Below are 18778 nucleotides of genomic sequence, written 5' to 3'. Positions count from 1 at the left end.
TGAAGAACTGTATTAAAGGATCACAGCAGTAGGAAGGTTGAGAACCATTGCTCTAGGGCTACTCACTTGACTCTTCTCTGAAAGAGGACCAAGAATATCAGGAAAATAAATTCCTACCAAAACAGGGAGAGCACAGAGGGAGCTCCTCCTGTGCACGTCTGACCTCTTCCTGTGCCTCCCAGGTTTTGTTCTTTGAGCTAAGAGATCATCTTTTATCTGTACCCCCAGATTGTTAGTGAAGATAGTGATTAATAGCGGTTACCCAGTGTCCTGTAGGCCAGGGTGGCCTGGGTCTTGTGACGATAGAGTGATAGTCTGTTTCTTGGGGAGCATTTTCTTCCTCCTATCCTCATCTCTGTACTCTTTTCTACAATCCATGGTAAAAGTCTCAGCCTTCCAGTCTACCACAGCCAGCCAGCTAGATAGCTCTTCCAGCCTTATTTCCTCAGTCCTGGTCCAGCCAGTACACAAGCACAGCAACTGTGGTAGTGAAGGTGTAAGCTGCCCTATCAGGACACAGATTCAAGCCTTTGTTCAGGAAGTTCCAGTTCCTGCCCCCCCCCAACCCAAACTCACCCCCTTCGTGTTGGCTTTGGAGAACATAAAAGTGCAGAGCATGAAATCAATAGAGTAGTGGCTTTTTTTTTTTTTTTGAGTGGTGTCTTTTAAAAACAGGCCAGCCTTTTGAGATTTTGTCTGGTTTTGATTTTGGTTTTGTTTTTTACAATGTTTTTCTTTGTAATTGAGCAAATGGGTAGCTTGTATGAAGTCCTTCGGTCTTGTGTTGCTAGGCCTGAAATAACATAGTCTGTATCCCCTGCAGACTGAAGATGCTGCGCCACTGTTGCTCAGGCCTAATGGTTGCATCTGCACTAACGGAGCTCAGATTTGTGCTTCTTCATTTGCATGTGTTCTGTATAATGCATAGCATTTTGACCCTAGTATTTGATCAATAGCCCTTTTAGAGCCTCAGGTTTGATTCCTAAAACACCTAGGAAAGGCTGAAGTGGAGACAGTTGTTGATTTATTTTGAACAGGAAGGGAGGTAAACACATCTATAAACTGCCAGAAGCAAGAATGCCAGGGAAGAAATGTCTCAGAGGCAGTATGAGGAATCAATGTGTCCTGGATCTGAAGGGTGACGTCTTTTTAAGCAACATTCAGCTTATTTAGAAATTATTAGATTCACTGCAAACAACAAACACAGCTGATAGCAGCCCCCTTGACCCCTCACACAGTCTCCCTCAAAGTTACATGTTCCATTCCAGCTATAGAATGTCAAAATCAAGAAAATAGTACCATAACATTACATATGTGCTAAAACTTCATGTTACACACTTTCATTTTCATGTCTCTAGATAAAATATCCAGGCATAAAATTGCTAGTATTTACATGTTTTCTTTTTCTTTTTCTTCTTAAGACACTGCCAACTTCCGGAGTAGGCACACCATTTTAAATGTCCACCAGCCATGGATGAGTGGAGTTCCTCCACTTCCCAGCATGTGACATTGTCACTAAATGTTTCTAAATGCGAAAATCTCATGTTCTTGCACTGATATCTAGAGCATTAAAAATGTTGTTTGTATCATATAATTTTTATTCTTTTTTTGTTAGGTCATCATATTGATATTTTTTAATCTGTCAGATACAGATTAACACTTTGTGGCACAGGTAAATAACACAATTTGATGAAAACAAGAGTGAATGACCATATATAACAAAAGTCATGAGTAACAAAGTAGAAATACAAATGCAGCCAGTGAATAGGATTTTATACAGTACATCAAGATAAGTGTAAACATGAGGAAATGCGTGCCTACTCACACAGTGTCACAGTGTGTTACAATAAGTTCAAATATTGTAAAAGTATGTTAGAACACTGAGGGTTTGCTGTTGTTTTGAGGGGTTTGTTTGTTTTTTACCATTGCTGGAATAAACACCAACTGTGAAGAAAAGCTTTCCAGATCAATGTTTGTTTATTTGGTTTGGTTTGATTTGGTATTGGTTTTTTAAGATAGGGTTTCTCTGTGTAGCCCTGGCAGTTCTAGAACTCCCTCTATAGACCAGGCTGGCCTCAAATTTAATTTATGTGTGATAATATAAATATATATGCCCAAAATATAAAATAAAATCTTTGGAAAAAAGAAAGAAAGAACTGGTGGATTGTAGGATAAATTTACCATTAGCAGGGTCACTTAAAGTTATTTCTTTTTTCTTTTTCTGACTATCAATTACAGTAAAGAGTAACAGAAAGGAATCAGAACGGCTAGATTATTAGGAAAAAAATTCTGCACTAACTAACTGACTAAATTTTGCACTAGACATTTTCTAACTAATTAAAAACACTAGTGCAAATGTCAACATACTGCTTTTGCAAGGGGATAATATTAATATAAATAAGGCAGGAAGACTGTATTAATCTGAATTCCCTGATGTATCATGACTTTCAACTTAAAATTAAGGAGTAAACAAGACAGGTTAACTCCTGGCTACACCCAGCCTGCCTCAAAGAAGACGAGGAGCATCAAAGAACCTCCTTTATGGAGATAGATTCAAATGTGGCAAACCAGACACTGGGCAAAATGTCCTCATTTCTGCCACAGACAGAATTCTGCCTGAAAATGGACAAGCTTGGATGCAGGCAGAGTCAATGGCCAAACTTTGCTAAGACGGGGTAAGCAAGACCTCAACAATTCTTGCCTCACAAATATGTCTGTCAGATATATTTTGGCAGAAAGCTGAAGATGATTCTGCAATGTTATAGACAGTCTTGGGTAACATATTTGTGAAGCAGCAAACTGTCCCTGTTGTTTTCTCATTTTGGAAGCTGCTAACCTGTACTTCCTGTCTACTGAGATAATTCATTTATTCCTTCTCAAGTCTCTGATGGGGTTGAAGACCAGACAGTTTAGTTTTACAGTTAAGCTTAGTTGTTTAAGAATTAAGATATTTTTAGGTCTAGATAGATGCTTTAATAGAGGTGAGATATGATAGATATTGATTTACATTCAGAATTTTAGACTCATCAAGATAGGAAAGATGTTTTCTTCAAGGCTGCCAAATATAAATAGCCAAAGCACTATGAATGTAACATTAATATAATTCCTGATTTTTTTATGGTTCTTATTGCTATGTGTAGTTTATTTTATATCTGTGTAATAATATAAATGTATATGTAAAAAGTAATAAAAATAAAGTAAAATATAGATTTTTAAGTAAAAAATTAAGGAGGAAAGAATTGGCAGTCTGGAAGATAGTTGTGTCTGAAGCTTAGTTTAGGCAGAATTAGCTTTGTATGGAATATTTTTTGTAATGTTTCAAGGTTTGTGTAAAATGATGGAACAAATTAAAATTAAGCATAACTTTCCCCCTCCCTCTAATTTTTATTCTTTACCTGTTACTATAGTACATAACACAGATGGACTGATGAATACTGAGCAGGTGTTATATGCTCAGAGCAAACTAAGTTAGCTGTGACCTGTATCTCCTTTTACAAGTGGCTAAAATGTTATTACTTTTTCTCTATACCTTGTTCTGTGGTTTTATATATGGACATCTCTGTCCATGGTGTCAGGATAGTACAAAAACCGTCCCTGAAAGAGGTCATCCTCATAGAGTTAATACCAACTCTTCTTCCAATACCGCACAGATAAGACAATTACAGTCATGGATGAAAACTGAATTCCATAGCACAGAAAAAAAGATCAGTCATCACCTGAGAATCTCTGAGCCTAGAGTCTTCTTTTTGCCATACTGGAGATGGGATGGGGGAGCTGAACACAGGGCCTCCTATATGCTCAACAAGCTCTTTATCACTAAGGCACATTTTCATTCCTTTGAACTTTCACTTCAGGGGTTTTTAACAATTATGATTCTGTTTTTCAGAATTAAAATGACAGAGTTTTAAATATTGGGTAATTTGGCCATTTGTATTTAGGAAAGTTGTTGTATTTCTTTAAGATTTCCAAATTTAATAAGTGTAATGATGGTGTTTTCTCATCTACAGTGTGTAGTAATAATTGCTTTTTCATTCACTGTAACTTTCACTTGACAGGGTCAATAACTTTACTTTGTCAAATCTATCTTTTTCATTGGACTTATCATGGGTGTTGTGTCAACCACTTAAGCATAGATAGTGTCAGTGGCCACTGCCAAAAACAGCGATTCTTCCTTCTGCAGCAACTATCTACTGCCAACAGCCAGCTCTTCAGTATGGCATAGGTTTGGAGATCACCTGACCCATGACCTGGGTTGATTTTGTACAGGCCTTGTGCAGGTAACAACAGTTGCTATAAGTTCAAGAATTTGATAGTCATGTTGTGTCCAGATGATAGCTGTCATTTCACATTTCTCCATCCTCTGAGTCTTATATTATTTCTGCCTCTTCCGTGATATTACCTGAGCCTCGGATGAGAGGCTTGGTATAGATGTCCTATGACATATCAAAATTAAATAATTTGAACATCTATAAACAGTGATGATATTGAGGCAATAATAAAAAGTCTCCCAACTAAAAAAATAGCCCAGAACCAGATGGACTCATAGCAGAATTCTACAAGAATTGTAAAGAACTACTCAAATTATCCCGTAATATAGAGAAAAGGAAAAACTTCCTTTTTTTTTCTTTTATAAAACCACCATTATCCGGATGATACTCAAACCAGATAAAGTCACTACACAAATAAATAAATTAACTAAAGACATAAATAAAATAAAATTATAGGCTGATCTTCCTGTTAGGGAAAGATGCAATGTTTCCCAATAAGATACAGGCAAATTGAATTCAATGGAACATAAAAAAGATCATCCATCACGACTAACTTGGATTTATTCTATCAATTCAGGCATGGTTCATCTTACATATGTAAATAAGTGTAATTAATCACATAAATGAATAAAAGAAATCACATGATCATCTCAATAGACAGAAAAATTCTTTTGACAAAACCCAACATTGTGTAATGAGACATTATGGAGAGGCTACAGATTAAGGAAGCATTCCTCAATATAATACAGGCTATACATAGCAAGCCTGTAGCCAATGCCATGCTCAATGGAGAAAAACCATTAAGGAGTTCCTGCTAAGATCAGGAATAAGGCAAAGGTGTCCACATTCTCCCCATCTACTAATATTAATATTAAAGTCATAGCTACACTATGAAAAGAGAAGGAAATAAAAAGGCTACAAATAGGAAAAGATATCAAGTCATCCCTATTTTCAGATGATGATTTTACATGTAAGAGACCCTAAAGACTCCAAAAATACTCTTAGAAATAATTAATTTGAACAAAGTACAAGATGCAAAAATAAGCAACCTTTCTATATACCAATGACAAAAAGAAAAGAAAAGAATCCCATTCCCCATAGCCACCCAAAATATTTGGAAACAAACATAACTAAAAAAATAAAGACTTTTATAATGGAGATTTTAAGACATTGAAGAGACACTAGAAGATGGAAAAATACCTCATGCTCACAGGTTGCAAGAATTAATTTTATGAAAAGACCATCTTTTCAAGAGCAATCATCTGAAATCAAAATTCCAATACCATTATTCACAAGCAGAAACAGTCCAAAATGTTATGTAGAGGCACAAAAGACCTGGGACAGGCAAAGCAAACCTCAACAACAACAAATTACTGTGGGAGGTATCACCGTACCTGATTTCAAATGATTCTACAGAACTGGTGATGAGAACAGCATGTTATGGCACACAGGCCAATGAAATAGAGTTGAGGACCTAGATGTAAGTCCACATAGCTACAATTAGCTGGGTTTTTTTTTTTTGACAAAGATGCCAAACATATACATTGGATAAAAAGCATTTTCAACAAATGAGAAAACTGGATGTCCACATGGATGTTTTCTATCACTTCACTTTAAATCTCCTTAAATTATTAGATTTGAACAAATACTGTGAACTACTGTATCATTAGGTTATGTTTTGTATCTTATTTGCCAAGCTCTTAGGTCATTGTTTAATATACTTGTTGATATTAGTGTTTATTCCTACTCACATGTTTCTTTCTTTTCCTCATGAGCTTTTTTCCAATTTTTCTGTTTCTTGACTTTCTATGGATCAGTTGAGTGATTTTCAGAATAATTTTGATTCAAGTATAGTATTTTATACTCTGTCTTTTTGTGGTAGTGGTGGTGGTGGTGGTGGTGGTGGTAAATGTGTATGTGTGTGTGCAACTTGAAATGTACAACTAGTATCAACATTTTACTACCTTTAATTAAGTAGAAAAACTTTGCCTTTATTTTAACCCTTTTACTTCTGTTTTTAATGTAATTGTGTTAAATATTTATTCCATACACATTTCGAACTATATTAGACAATATTATAAGCAGTAATTCAACCATCAACTAATTTAATCATGGAGGAAATTTTGCTGCTTTTCTCTTTGCATTTTCTTTCTTCCTTGCTAATACTAGCATTGCTTCTTCAGTTGTCTTCTAGTTGGAGAACTTCCTTTATTATCTCAGTGAAGGTGCGTTGTCATTGGTTAATCTCTTCTGTTCCCCTTCATTTAGGAATGCCACAACTCCCCTTCTACATCTGAAACATTTTCACTAAAATTTTGTGCTGAAGCTCTCCCCTGCCCTTAAGAATCGGTGCATTATTTTCTTGTGATTTCTGTGGCTTCTGAGCAAATTATTTGCCATTTGTGGTGGTTTGAATAGGATAGGCCCTCATAGATTCAAGTGTCTGAATTCTTGGCCATAGGGAGTGGCACTATTAGGAGGTGTGGCCTTATTGGAGGAGGTGTGGCCTTGTTAGGGGAAGTGTGTCACTGTGTAGTCAGGCTTTAAGGTCTTAAACGCTCAAGCTATGTCCAGTGTGGAACGCACCCAGTGTCTTTGGATCCATATATAGAACCCTTGGCTCCTCCAGCACCATGTCTTCCTGCACCCTGCTATGCTTCCCATCATGATTATAAGAGACTGACCCTCTGGAACTGTAAGCCAGCCCCAATTAAATATTTGTCTTTATAAGAATTGCCTTGATCATGGCATCTCTTCACAGAAAAAGAACCTTAACTAAGAGATCATCATTGAAATTAGTTATGTCCTCTATGTAGAGTGTCATTTTTCTGTCACTCTTTCCCAGTCTTTGTCGTCACATTATAGACATTGGGCTGTAAAGGGCATAAGAAATCCACTGCTCTTTCCGTTCTCTTTTTTGGTACCATGTACTAAAGTTATTTAAGTTTCTATGGTTTCCTGGTTTCTAGCATTTCAATTTCCTGAGATTGTCTTTGGTTTTTGTTTGTTTGGTTTTGGCTTTTTGTTTTTACTTAAAGCATTATTGTCTCTCTTGGGGGAAGCAGTTAACTGATTGCTATTTTTAAGTTCTAGTCAGGTAATTGCAACATACATTGTGTTGGTGACACATCTATTAATATTTGTTTTAATTTAGTTTTAGATCTTTTGGTCTTGGTACAAGTACCTTTTTACTAAAATCAGGATTTTTAAAAATATTTTAAAACTAGTTTTTATTTAAATCTTATGTTTTGATTGGTCTGGCAGGAAAGGGGGATAGCATCTTTCTTATACCCAGTAATATAAAAGTCCAAGTTCCTTAGATAGCTTCTTTGTTAAGGAGGTTGGGACCCCTCATTCCTACTAATGAAGTATGAGACATCCAAGTAGTCACTAGGTATCTACCACTATCACTCCAGTGGGACTGGGATAAGTGTCTCATTACTTCCAAGTAGGGTTACAGTGGGCTCCCTGTTTGGTCTCTGCTGGTGGGATGGGATGGGACTGCTATATCTTTCCTGGTGGTTAGCTGGATTAGAATGGTTTTGTCTTAAGGTTTTCTGTCTCAAAAGTCCCTTTACTGGTCCAGTGGCTAAAAAAAGCAAACGTTTGTTGGGGCACTTTTGTCTGTGTCCATTGGCATTTGAGGTTGCTGGTTTCTTTGGCTCTAAATCTAGCAGAATATTTGAAGCAAAAGGAATTCCAGAAAACTCATCAGCATTACTCATCAGATCCCAAGGTCCCTGGACAATTTATATTCTCTCTGCCTTACAGAATCCTGTAGTTTTTTTTATATAACATAACAAAGGTTTTGTTTTCACTCAGTGGGAAAATGGGGGAAGTGCTTTCTGAGTTTGCTAACATCAAGATTTCCATGCCTGGTACTTACTCTACAGGCAAGGAAGGCTACAGTGAGAAAAGCTAACCTCATGTTTGAGTACCTCAGCATAGTCCTCATTTCACATGTAGCTTGTGGGAAACAGAAACCAGCTCTCCTGTGGTCACATGCCTGTTCACCCAGCATGGAGGATGTGCTGGAGTAGCTCATTTAGTGTCCAGCCAACCAGTGCAGCAGGGTTTCCGGAGCCCCCTTCTGCCTCCCTTTCTTCTTTCTGCTGGCAGTCGTGATTGGAACTGTTGGTCTGCTCACTTGGCCAGAGTTAGCAGATGCTCTGAGGGCTGATTATCGCAGAGTTGAAGAGGCTCTAAGCCATCGCTTTGATTCTGTCACCATGGTTTTCACTGAAGGGAACTGTACTCAAAAAATAGAAAAGCCCTTCCTAAATTCTACACACACAAAAATCCAGACTTAGTACTCACTTTGCCCATCTATATGCCCAATGCTCCGCTCTCTCCTCTGGTTTCCAGTACAGTTTGTTCGTTTCACAGATGTGGATGGCCAGTTTATCCTGGGCACTGGTTCATGGAAGCATTCTTCTTCCCTGAGGGTGGGGTTGACTATGAGGGTGGTATGTATGGTCAGGAGAGAGACAGGAAGGTGAATGAGGAAGATCCCACACAAACCTGCCTTCAGAATTGAAAGCCTGTAAATCATGGGGGTCAGTGGTCTCATCTTCATATCTGAAAGACAGTGTACTTTTTGTCTCCTTAAGCCCTGTGTCTAGGTCGTTTGGGAAACGCCTTGGAGAGTCAAGAATCAAATTGCAGGTGAAACAATGGACGACTGGAAAAGTCGGCTTGTAATCGAGAGCATGCTTCCCCATTTCAACATGGTGGGAAATCGTCAGGAGCCCAGAAAGCTCCAGGAATCGGTCAGAAAATGGGCAATGGGGGGAGGGGGTGTTGAATGCTTTTAACCTTAAATTTGAACAAGAGGTGTGTTGTTGAAATTCTTTGCACAAATATGGTGTTGGACGCCTACGGAAAATATAAGGGATTAGAATAAAGGAAATGAACTGTCCCTGCCCTGTGAGTTCCTAGAAAAAACCTAATTAGACATAGAAAGGGATTCCTATTTAACTCTCTGGCCCTGGTACGTTTTCTTAGTCATTTAACACATCTACGCTTTCCTCTCTAGGAATTCAACCATCACCCCAGTGTCTAGAACTCAGTTTTAGGGATCCCAGTGGTAGTTCTAAGGGCAAGCACGATGGTAGGGAGCATGAGAGTTTATGGTGTTTGAGTGTGATAGTCAGTGCTTGCAACATCACCAGTCTACCAAGATTAGGTTAGCAGGAGCTGCAGCAAACACAATGGCCATTATCTCTGGGCATTAGCCCACAGAGGAGTGGCTTGCTTAATATCTAAAAGTAATAGCAGAGGGGAAATGGTTCCTATAGAGCCATGGATCTGTTTCCTTCCTGCTCATGGAGCTGGAAGCCCTGGGCTCTGAGGTAATGTCATTTCACATAACTGGGAGGCTTATCTTCCCCAGTTCCCAGGGTTCAGTTTAGGAATTTTGTTATGGGTACAGGTGTGGGTGATTTAACCATTTTTCTTTCTTTCTTTTTTTCTTCATTGTCAACAACGTTTTGAGGATATGCTATTAAGTCAAGTGCATAGCTTTTAAAGCTTTTAAAAAGCTTTGGTGACTGGACTATCACAGCATTCACAGAAACAGGCAGTCAGGCGGGATGGACAGAGACAGATCAATTGCTTGGCCAGTATGACCTAGTTTCTTAAGTTGCAGCCACCAGTTGATGCATTTCCAGAAGAGAATCTCCATCATAACAACCCTTTATATTTCAGACTTCTCTGTGATAGTTAACATCCAAGTCTGTAAGGAAAGCATCTAGTATGTCCCCAGAATCCACAATCAGCTTAGGTTTGATTTTCAATTCCTTCCACCACCACCCCCCCCACACACACTTGGGCAAAATCCTAGGCATAAATGTGTGTGGGTTATAGGTACAGGAAGGAGGCTTCCCTGTTCCCCACTCACTGTCCAGACACTCTAATAAAATTATAATGTGCCTCATAAGTAATGTTTCGTTTCCATCTGTGTTGGTCACTGTGCATGCTATCTAGGGATTCCTGTCCTTGGAGCATTTGACTGTGGAGCAACCATCATTGTTCATGCTGTTTTATAGCTCTCATGGCAAATGACCTCTAGTATCCTTGATAAGCCTTGCAAAAATGCACATTCACTGCTTTAGAGTCACACCTTGCACTTGATCAAAATCAGCTCTTCTTCCTCCTCCGTGCACAGCTCATTCTCTGCCCTTGGCTCAGAATGACCTGGCTATTTTTGAAATGCCAAGCTGACCTAGAAGACCAACAATTTGCCCCAGTTGAAGGGGTCCAAAAATATACCTGAGTTTCTGAAAGCAGCTCCCTCAGATGAGCCTTCTTCATAGCTGAAACTGCATCTGTCTTCTTGGAAGGCACATATGGTCTCCACAAGGGACAGGACTGAGAGAGCCCACGCCTCTGTGCCTGGTAAGCACTGTTGCTCCTGTTTGTAAGTGTCCACACAGCTCTTGGTGTCCTGGGAGAACAGCTGCATTCTAGTGGCCAATCAATGCCTGTAATACAGGAAGGTACCTGGTGTTAGCCTCCAACTTTGCTGCAGATGCTGATGATCTCAACAGTAGGGCATGAGAGACAAGACATAAGAGTCAGACATCAACAGATCAATAGCAACATATCCTGGGTGTTCAACAAAACCCTGTGTCCAAGGAAGTTACTGCAGGGCTTCCAACAATCCTGGAAGAAGGCTGTCTGTAGCAGTAACTGGCCTTGTACTTCCAGGGTGTGGCTCAGCTGGATTTCAGATGTTCTGATTGTTGGCTCTCTTTCTGAGGCTTAAATGACATCCATAGTTAATACTGCCCCCTGGTCCCAAGAAGCCACACTGTTTGTGTCACCGGAAGCCCCCTAAACATGGAAATCTGCTCCAGGAACTAACCTTAACTAGTTCCTTTTTTATTAGGTTGAAAATCAAGCTAACAGAAATACCTGTATCACATTAAAATCATGAAATAAAATTCTATCGTCTAGAGAGGAGAGATTTATCTCTGTAGAGTCACGATCTCATTCTGTAGCCCAGGCTGGCCTGAAACGTGTGGTCCTGCTACCTCTGTCTCCTGAGTGCCAACATTATAGGCATGCACTCCTGGAAGAGAGCTTTTTAACTGCTCTGGAATTTTCATGTTAACAATTGAAAATTTCTGTGAAGAAAGATTTGAATGTGAAGTGACACATGTTTTTAGTCTCAGACCAGGGCCCAGGGCCTTTGGGTTCTAGCCTTACATCTGCTCCTAAATAGCTACAATGCTCACCCTCTAGAAAACGCAATTCACAGGGACGAAGAGCGAGAATACCCCTCTTAATTTCAGCATTGACCAGCTGTGGGCGCTTTGCTAACATTTGGACATCAGTATCCCCTGAGTCCCCTAAGAAGTCATTACCACAAGGAAACTGAGACTCAGATATGTTAAAGCACCTTGACTAAAGTCACAGACCTAATAACAGGCAAACCTCAGCTCCCATTGTTCGGCACCATTCACTGTAGCCTCTTGGGCTTGTTTTGAAACACACATTGCTGAGCACACAGTAAAAAGTACATTCTAAAGAAACATAGTGATTCAAGTTCCTTTTCAGCATCATTGTTCATCTAGTACCACGATTACTTAACAACTGCTGTGATACAGGAAAAAGAGTTTTTCTTTTGGCAACATTTGGCCATCTATCTAAGATTAGTATATGGAGTCAGCATGTGGAACATCATGTCCTTTCCTTTGAAGTTAAGACTGACTCCTTTTCCAGATCCAGTAGGTTGACTGAAATGCTCAAAGGCATTGAGTGCTCTAGAGCCCATATGAGGCAAGGACAAAGTGTTTAAGTCATGTCATCTTTGCCTCTGCCTATACCTATTCCATTTCTCCAGAAGTTTCTGAGCAAAATGGAGGAATTGGCCTCAGGGAATAGCTCAGTGAGCACAGTGCTTATTTAGCATGCACAAGGCTCCAGTTTCAGGACCCATTCCTGCCAAAAGAAATAGCATTAACTCTTCCAAAAATAATAAATATGTGGAAGGTCACTAAATGGACAATTTGAGGAAGAATGCGGAGTAGATCATCTGTTCATCGTCTGTGTTCAGTGCCTCAGTGCCACTCAATAACTCTATAGGTTACAATGAGCTGGCACACCAGTAAAGCTTATAAACTTGCCAACTACTCTTTGGCTCAAAGGGAGGATATTCTTATCACTTTCTTTATGGACAAAATAATAAGGTCTGAGGAACCTAGTACCTTGTAGAGAATGGCTAGTGAGAGAGTGGGGAGCTCTAGCAACAGTTCCCATTAAATAGTCCTAAGGGCAGTGTGCTCTGCCCCTACAGAATGACCCCAATCTGTCTCCTCACCTCATCAAAAGCGGGGAACTGTGTTCTGGAAAAAGAACAGAAGACCCCACCCTATAAAGAATATGTGGATCTTTGAATAACTCAAATAATATTGCTCCCAGTTCCATGTGACCAATTTCTTTTAAAATGCCTAGTAGGAGGCTTTCTTTTCACCTCCTCTGTGGCATATAATCCAGGTTAAGGTCTCTGGCCAGCAACCTTGGAGTTCTGTTATTTTCTTTGCAGAATGTACTAAACTCAGGAAGGAGATCTCAGAGCCGCAAAGCTGTGGCTAGTGGTATGACCTGGACCAAGTTCCCTCTATCTTGAATTCTGAGAGCATGGATATTATTTATAAGGGCCTGTCTGTGTCTGGCATCCCGCCACAGTACCAGGGCCCCTTGTATGTACATAGCTCTAGGATAGATTCTGGGATCCAGGACCTTAATCTTCCTTCCCAGGGAGCAAGTCTATTCTATGTTGAAATTCGAGACCAGGAGGAGGGAATCTGGTGTTCCACCCACTTTACTGCTTCCTATGCCTAGATTAGAGGCTCCAATATCCACAGGATCCTCTGCCCATCATATTCAGCCCTGAGTTCTTGGAACAGATCATTGGACAAAAGAGAACCCCAGGTGTCCTGGTGCTTTCACCCCAGTGACATCAATATGTCAAGAGTGGATAGCATCTTTATTTCTGTCCAGCACAGTCTACTGTCCAGGCTGGCAGAAAACCAGAATGCTTTTGAGTTCCATGGAGAGACAGGGAGGTAGGAATTGAAATTACTCTGAGTTGGTGTCTTCACCTCCTTCATATGGCATGTAGGCTTACTACAGGTGCAAGTGTGGCCCCAAGAGAGAAGATCCTGTATATGTGGGCTGCCCTGCTGTCACCCAGGTGGTGCCTGAGAGCAGCCCTTTCCACTTACTGAGTTCCTAATGTGAGCTTCAGGGCCTCAGTTTTCACAGTGGTCAAGTGGCCTTAATAAGTGTTCTCTACCTACATCAGGATCTCTGAGTAAGAGAGATATGGACTTGTCCTAAGTACACAGGCTATGGCTGGTCTTGGCACCTCTTTAGTAATCAGAGCTTGGCTTGGCATTGGCTCAAAAAGTTTTTTATGTCAGAAAGGCAAGGGACAATATGTCCTTGGAGCTCAGTTTGGAATACAGAGGAGTCCTAAGGATGGCTATGGTCTCATAGCAGCCCTGTTGCACAGAGGAGAGCTGGATTTATAGTGCAACTCTGAGCATTCTGGGTCAAGGCCTGCAGTGCGTATGTGCTGTGCTATTTTGGGGATCCTCCCCACGGAGCACGCAGCTGTTCGCTCCCTTTGCCTGCCCCCCCTTCTCCTCCTTCTGCAGCAAGGGCCCTTTCCTGCTAGTGACACCCAACCAGCGAGGGAAGCCAGGCACAGGCTTTGCCTGCAGACTGCTCTCTTCTGCAAGGGCTGAGCAACTCTCAACTTGAAGGACCTCATCGGGCTTGGCATCTGAGTCCTGGCTGGATAGCTCAGCTGAACAAATCAGTGACCTGCAAATTAGAAAGGGAAGATGCTGGGTAGGCAACTCCATTTAGCAGCTGGCTTTCACAGGCATGTGGAATCTTGCTGCTTACCTCTGATGCAAGCGCACAATGGCCTTCTCTGAATTCCTACCTAGTCCCTTCCTGCAGAGTCCATGATATTAGGCCCAAGGTAACAAGTGTCTGGAAGCAGAGCCACTCCAGGCATGAGAGGCAAACTGTTGGACTCCTCCAGAACATGGGTGAAAGGAGAGAGCAACAATGCTCAGAACCAGATTTCTAGGGAATGCGCAGCCCTGGGGGCCATACCTTGGAGATGTGGGCCTACGGCACTTCAAAATACAAGCAGGCCTGTGCAGACTTAGGCCTCCTGCTTTCCCTAAACACTCTCAGCTGGAGAACTTGATCTGTGTCATTTTAGGTAAAGATGTGTGTCCTAAGCTACCCGTGAGGTCCTGTGTTCTAGACTTCGGAGTGTACCTAGAGTGCATGCCTCTCAAGTCTGGGCTACAGAATTTGGTTTCTATAGTGAATATGGAATATTGTACTACATCTCCTAGCCTGCCTGCCTGCCTGTCTACCTCTGCTTTTTTTAATCTCCCCCTCCCTTCTCACAGATGGCCATCCTTAAGATTTCGGTATTAGAAAGATGGGTATGAACCATAGGCCAGGGGAATTCACCACAGGCGTGCAAGGCCAAGGCCCAGGCTGGCAGCTCTGTCATTATCTGCCATCCTTTTAACCCTTTGCCCCACAGTACAGGCTTGCCTTTGTCTGCCTTGTTCTAGTGCCACAGACTCCATGGCCTCCCAAGTCCCCAGGTAGATCTGTTTTCCTACATCTTATTTCCCCAAGGCTATTTTCTCCCTTCCTACCCTGTGCCTGAGACCTCTTGATTTCCTGCCCCTGCAACAGCTGCTAAGCACTGTGTGTATAGTAGGTGCTCACTGACACCACTGGGTCAATTGCCGCCCTTACTAGTTTCTGAGTCATGGCTGTTTTGAGACCTTCTGCTGGGAATGGGAAGAGGAGGACAAGATAGATAATTTGCAGAATGCCATTTTCCAGAGGGTAATTCCCACCTGCAGGTGTCAGCTGAGTCACTCATGGAGCCCAGGTGCTTTACAGGTATAGAAATGAAGAGAAAACAATTCTAGCCTTCAGAGGCATGTTGTAGGGGTGAAAACAATGCTGCCCCCAAGTTGTTTCAGAGCCCCTGGGGTGAGGGTACAGTGGAGCTATAGTATCATAGAGACCCTTGAAGGCCAGAGAGAGATGCTCTGTACAAAATGCAAATTTCCCAACTGTGTACAAAGACTGAGCAGGCAAGGCCCAAGGGAATCCAGGAGGGGATGTTGTTCCCTCTTTTCACTGGAGTCACAGAGTACTTGCCAACAGTTGTGCAATACTATCATTAGTGTTGGTGAAGCACAGCATTTGGGACAGCTATATAAATTGCACAGTTCAGAAATGGTCACTCAGCTTTCATTATTATTGAAATAATAAAGCTTTTCTGCTCCCAAAAGATTGCAGGCACATCCACAGTAGGCCTGCACCACATGGTGTCCTGCAGTGTGAGAAGGGGCTTTGGAAATATGACGTTTCCCTTGGGGAAAGAGCTCAACTCATGCTCTAGCTCAAGGCTCGGTAAACTGTGCACTGGGACTACATGGAGCCCACGGGCTATCTTAGTAAATAAAGTCCTGTTGGCCCATCGCCCTGCCTAGCCCTTAGCATATAGTTTACCACACAGTTGCAGTCAAAAGGACAATGTGGCTTGAAAAGTTTCAGCTAGTCACTCTATGGGCTTTTCTAGAAGTTTGTAAAGCATGACTCATGACACTGGGCATGTGGTTCATTTTTCCAGGGTCATTGTTTTCCCTAATAAGTAAGTGCTACTCTCGATACCTACTCATTTGAGGTAAAAGTCAGAGGGCCTCATGTCTGGCCATGTGTTCATCACCCTCTCTTTGTCCTAGTTGACCCCAGATCCATGCTCTAGGTCTCATGTCCTTTTCCTTCCCATGACACTCCTTCCTCCTCCCATGAGCATCCAGAGAGAGCTTTCACAAACATTGAGTTGATCTTTTCTCTGCTTCACCTTTCACCATAATGGCTTCCCGCTGCAAACAAAACAGAGCCCGAGCCCCTTCCCATGGCCTGGGAGGCCCCTTGAGAGAGAGCACTCATGGCTACTTCCAAGCTCACTGTGTGCCAGGCCTACCTAGCTGCCTGCTAGTCCCTGAAACAGGTCAAGAGTCTTTTCCCCAGGGCCCTCCAGACTATTGCCCTCCTGCTCGGAGTACTGTGCCCACTGCTATAGCCTGTTTCCTTCCTGCATTTGCCCTTCACTTTAATGAGGTTACCCTCCTCAGCACTCTGTCAGTCTTCTGCAGACGTCTGCTCCTGTTCTTACTGTTCATGGTGGCTTGTAGGCTACCCACTAGAACTCCAGCTCTCTCACTCTGCTTCTTCTCTGTCAAACTTGAACTCATTCTGGTGGGAGCGTCAGTTCTGGACCCCCAGCCATCCTTGCCTTATCCTGCTGCAAGCCTTTATCTCTGTGGCGAATTGGGAAACCAGTGCCCTTTCTTTAGTAGCCTCTTTTCTGGAATAACATTCAGGTGTTGGTATTCTCTGGTCTTAAGGTTGCCCATATGACCTCAGAAAAACTAAAGGTGTACTTACCTTTCCTCGTCCCTCAAGTCAAGCCTTTAAGATAGAGAGCAATTAACATAGCCTATGTAAAATGACTGCAGGAAGTAATTCCCAGAACACCTGCACCCAACCCTTGCTTTCTGAATACATTCCTTCACACAATGAAGTGCATAGCTAACTACTCTCCATCCTCTTCTTTTTTTAAAATATATTTCAGTAATTTATTCATATTACATCTCAATTGTTATCCCATCCCTAGTATCCTCCCATTCCCCCCTCCCTCCCATTTCCCCCTTACTCTCCTCCCCTATGACTGTGACTGAGGGGGACCTCCTCCCCCTGTATCCATCCTCTTCTTAATGGACTTATGACATATAAAAACCTTACATTGCTCTGCCCTTGCCTCTGCCCTTATAGCTGACATTAAACTATGTTAGTGGCAGTATACCAACAAACACCAATATCCTGTTTCCCCAATAACTTAGTTTAATTTTTCCCAAAGAGTCAGTGTAGGAGCCAAGCATGGTGGCTTGGGCTTGTCAGCACTCGGGAGGGAGTATAAGGCAGGAGGATCACCAAGAGTTAAATACTACCTTGGTTATGTAATGAGTTCCAGGATATCTAAATCTATAGAGTGAGACCCAATTCTCTCTCTCTCTCTCTCTCTCTCTCTCTCTCTCTCTCTCTCTCTCTCTCTCTCTCTCTCTCTCATACACACACACACACACACACACACACACACACACACACACACACGAACACCAACACCAAAACCAAAACTAAAACCTCCCTCTGGGCCTGCCAGTGGGAGCTCCTTAGAGTGTTACAAGACCTCCATCTTCCTGGGAACAGTCACTGTCTGCAACAACACCCTCATCAACAGCATTCCCATCATCATCTGCCCCCAACTGCCTGATACCCTCCACTGCCATCATCATCTTTACTACTTCCTTTACCTCCTCTGCCTCCAGCATCACGTTAACAGTATTCATCCTGCTGGAAGCATCCACACCATAACCACTGGAGGAGGTTCTCCATCACCCTTGCCACTTCCTCTTCTACCACATCCAACTCTGATGCCATCATGATCTCTGCCACCACCTCTATCAATTCTATCATTTCCACCATCTCCACTGCCATCACTATCACCCTACTACCCTCTCTCTCTGTCCTCCTTTCCCTTCCCTCCATCTCCTTTTCCACTGACACTACACAAACATACACACACACACACACACACACACACACACACACACACACACACAATTTGTGGGGGTATGCGTCACTTTCCAATGTATAACCATAGACATTCCACATACAGTAAAATAAATACATGTTCTAAACTTATTATTTTCAAATAATCTACTCTTGTTTATGGTGTCCTTTGGGGCTATGGAACAATAAGTTTATGGTCAAAACTGAATTAGAATTCATTACAAGACTGAGTAATAGCCTCAAATGCACACTCTTAAAAAAATACATTTAAATAAAGGATCTTTCACTTCATAAAAGGATGCACTGAGGATTTTCTTTCAATGGCAAATTCCTGCTGCATTTTATTATGATTTGGTTTACAAAAGTTAGCCTTGCACACAGCTGTTTAGGAGCATAGCCAATGACTAAAGGAAGATCTGCCTTGAATGGCAGATGTTGCTGAGCAATCCATGTTAACAGCTATTTTAGGACCACCAAGAATGTGTTTGAATTTTCAAGCTTGGAAAGAGAGATAATATTTATTTGGTATCTACACCAGCCAGACACTCTGGTAACCTTACATTTTTAGGTTTATAGAATCCTTTAAAAAAGTTTGTGTTAGCTCCACTCTCCCATTTTGTAGTTGGAAAACACTGAGGATTCTGGACCTTGCTTCAGACCTCTTAACACCTCACGCTGCTGAATTCTACAACTGAAATTTAATATCCAGAAGTCTCTTTCACAAGACTATCCATTTTCCTGCAAAGCTTTTAATATGCAGAGTATCTGATAGTTTAGACAGAAGCACAGTAAAGCCCCCAAGGCCCCTGAGG

General features: G+C 41.7%; 1 protein-coding gene across 3 annotated transcripts in view; it reads left to right on the top strand.

The window, feature by feature from the left end:
• MAMLD1 (mastermind like domain containing 1) overlaps nt 1-18778 on the top strand; it is a 115649-nt gene that overhangs the window by 51234 nt on the left and 45637 nt on the right. For all 3 annotated transcript variants that reach the window (XM_084788405.1, XM_084788406.1, XM_084788404.1), the window contains one exon: nt 8879-9037. In XM_084788405.1, the coding sequence (XP_084644531.1) occupies nt 8942-9037 (96 nt within the window). In that variant the 5' untranslated portion in view covers nt 8879-8941. The remainder of the gene's footprint in view (nt 1-8878; nt 9038-18778) is intronic.

This window comes from Acomys minous, assembly GCF_964271855.1.
Source record: "Acomys minous genome assembly, chromosome: 7".
In the NCBI taxonomy this organism is placed as follows: Eukaryota; Metazoa; Chordata; class Mammalia; order Rodentia; family Muridae; genus Acomys; species Acomys minous.
This window is presented reverse-complemented; position numbering and strand designations above follow the sequence as displayed.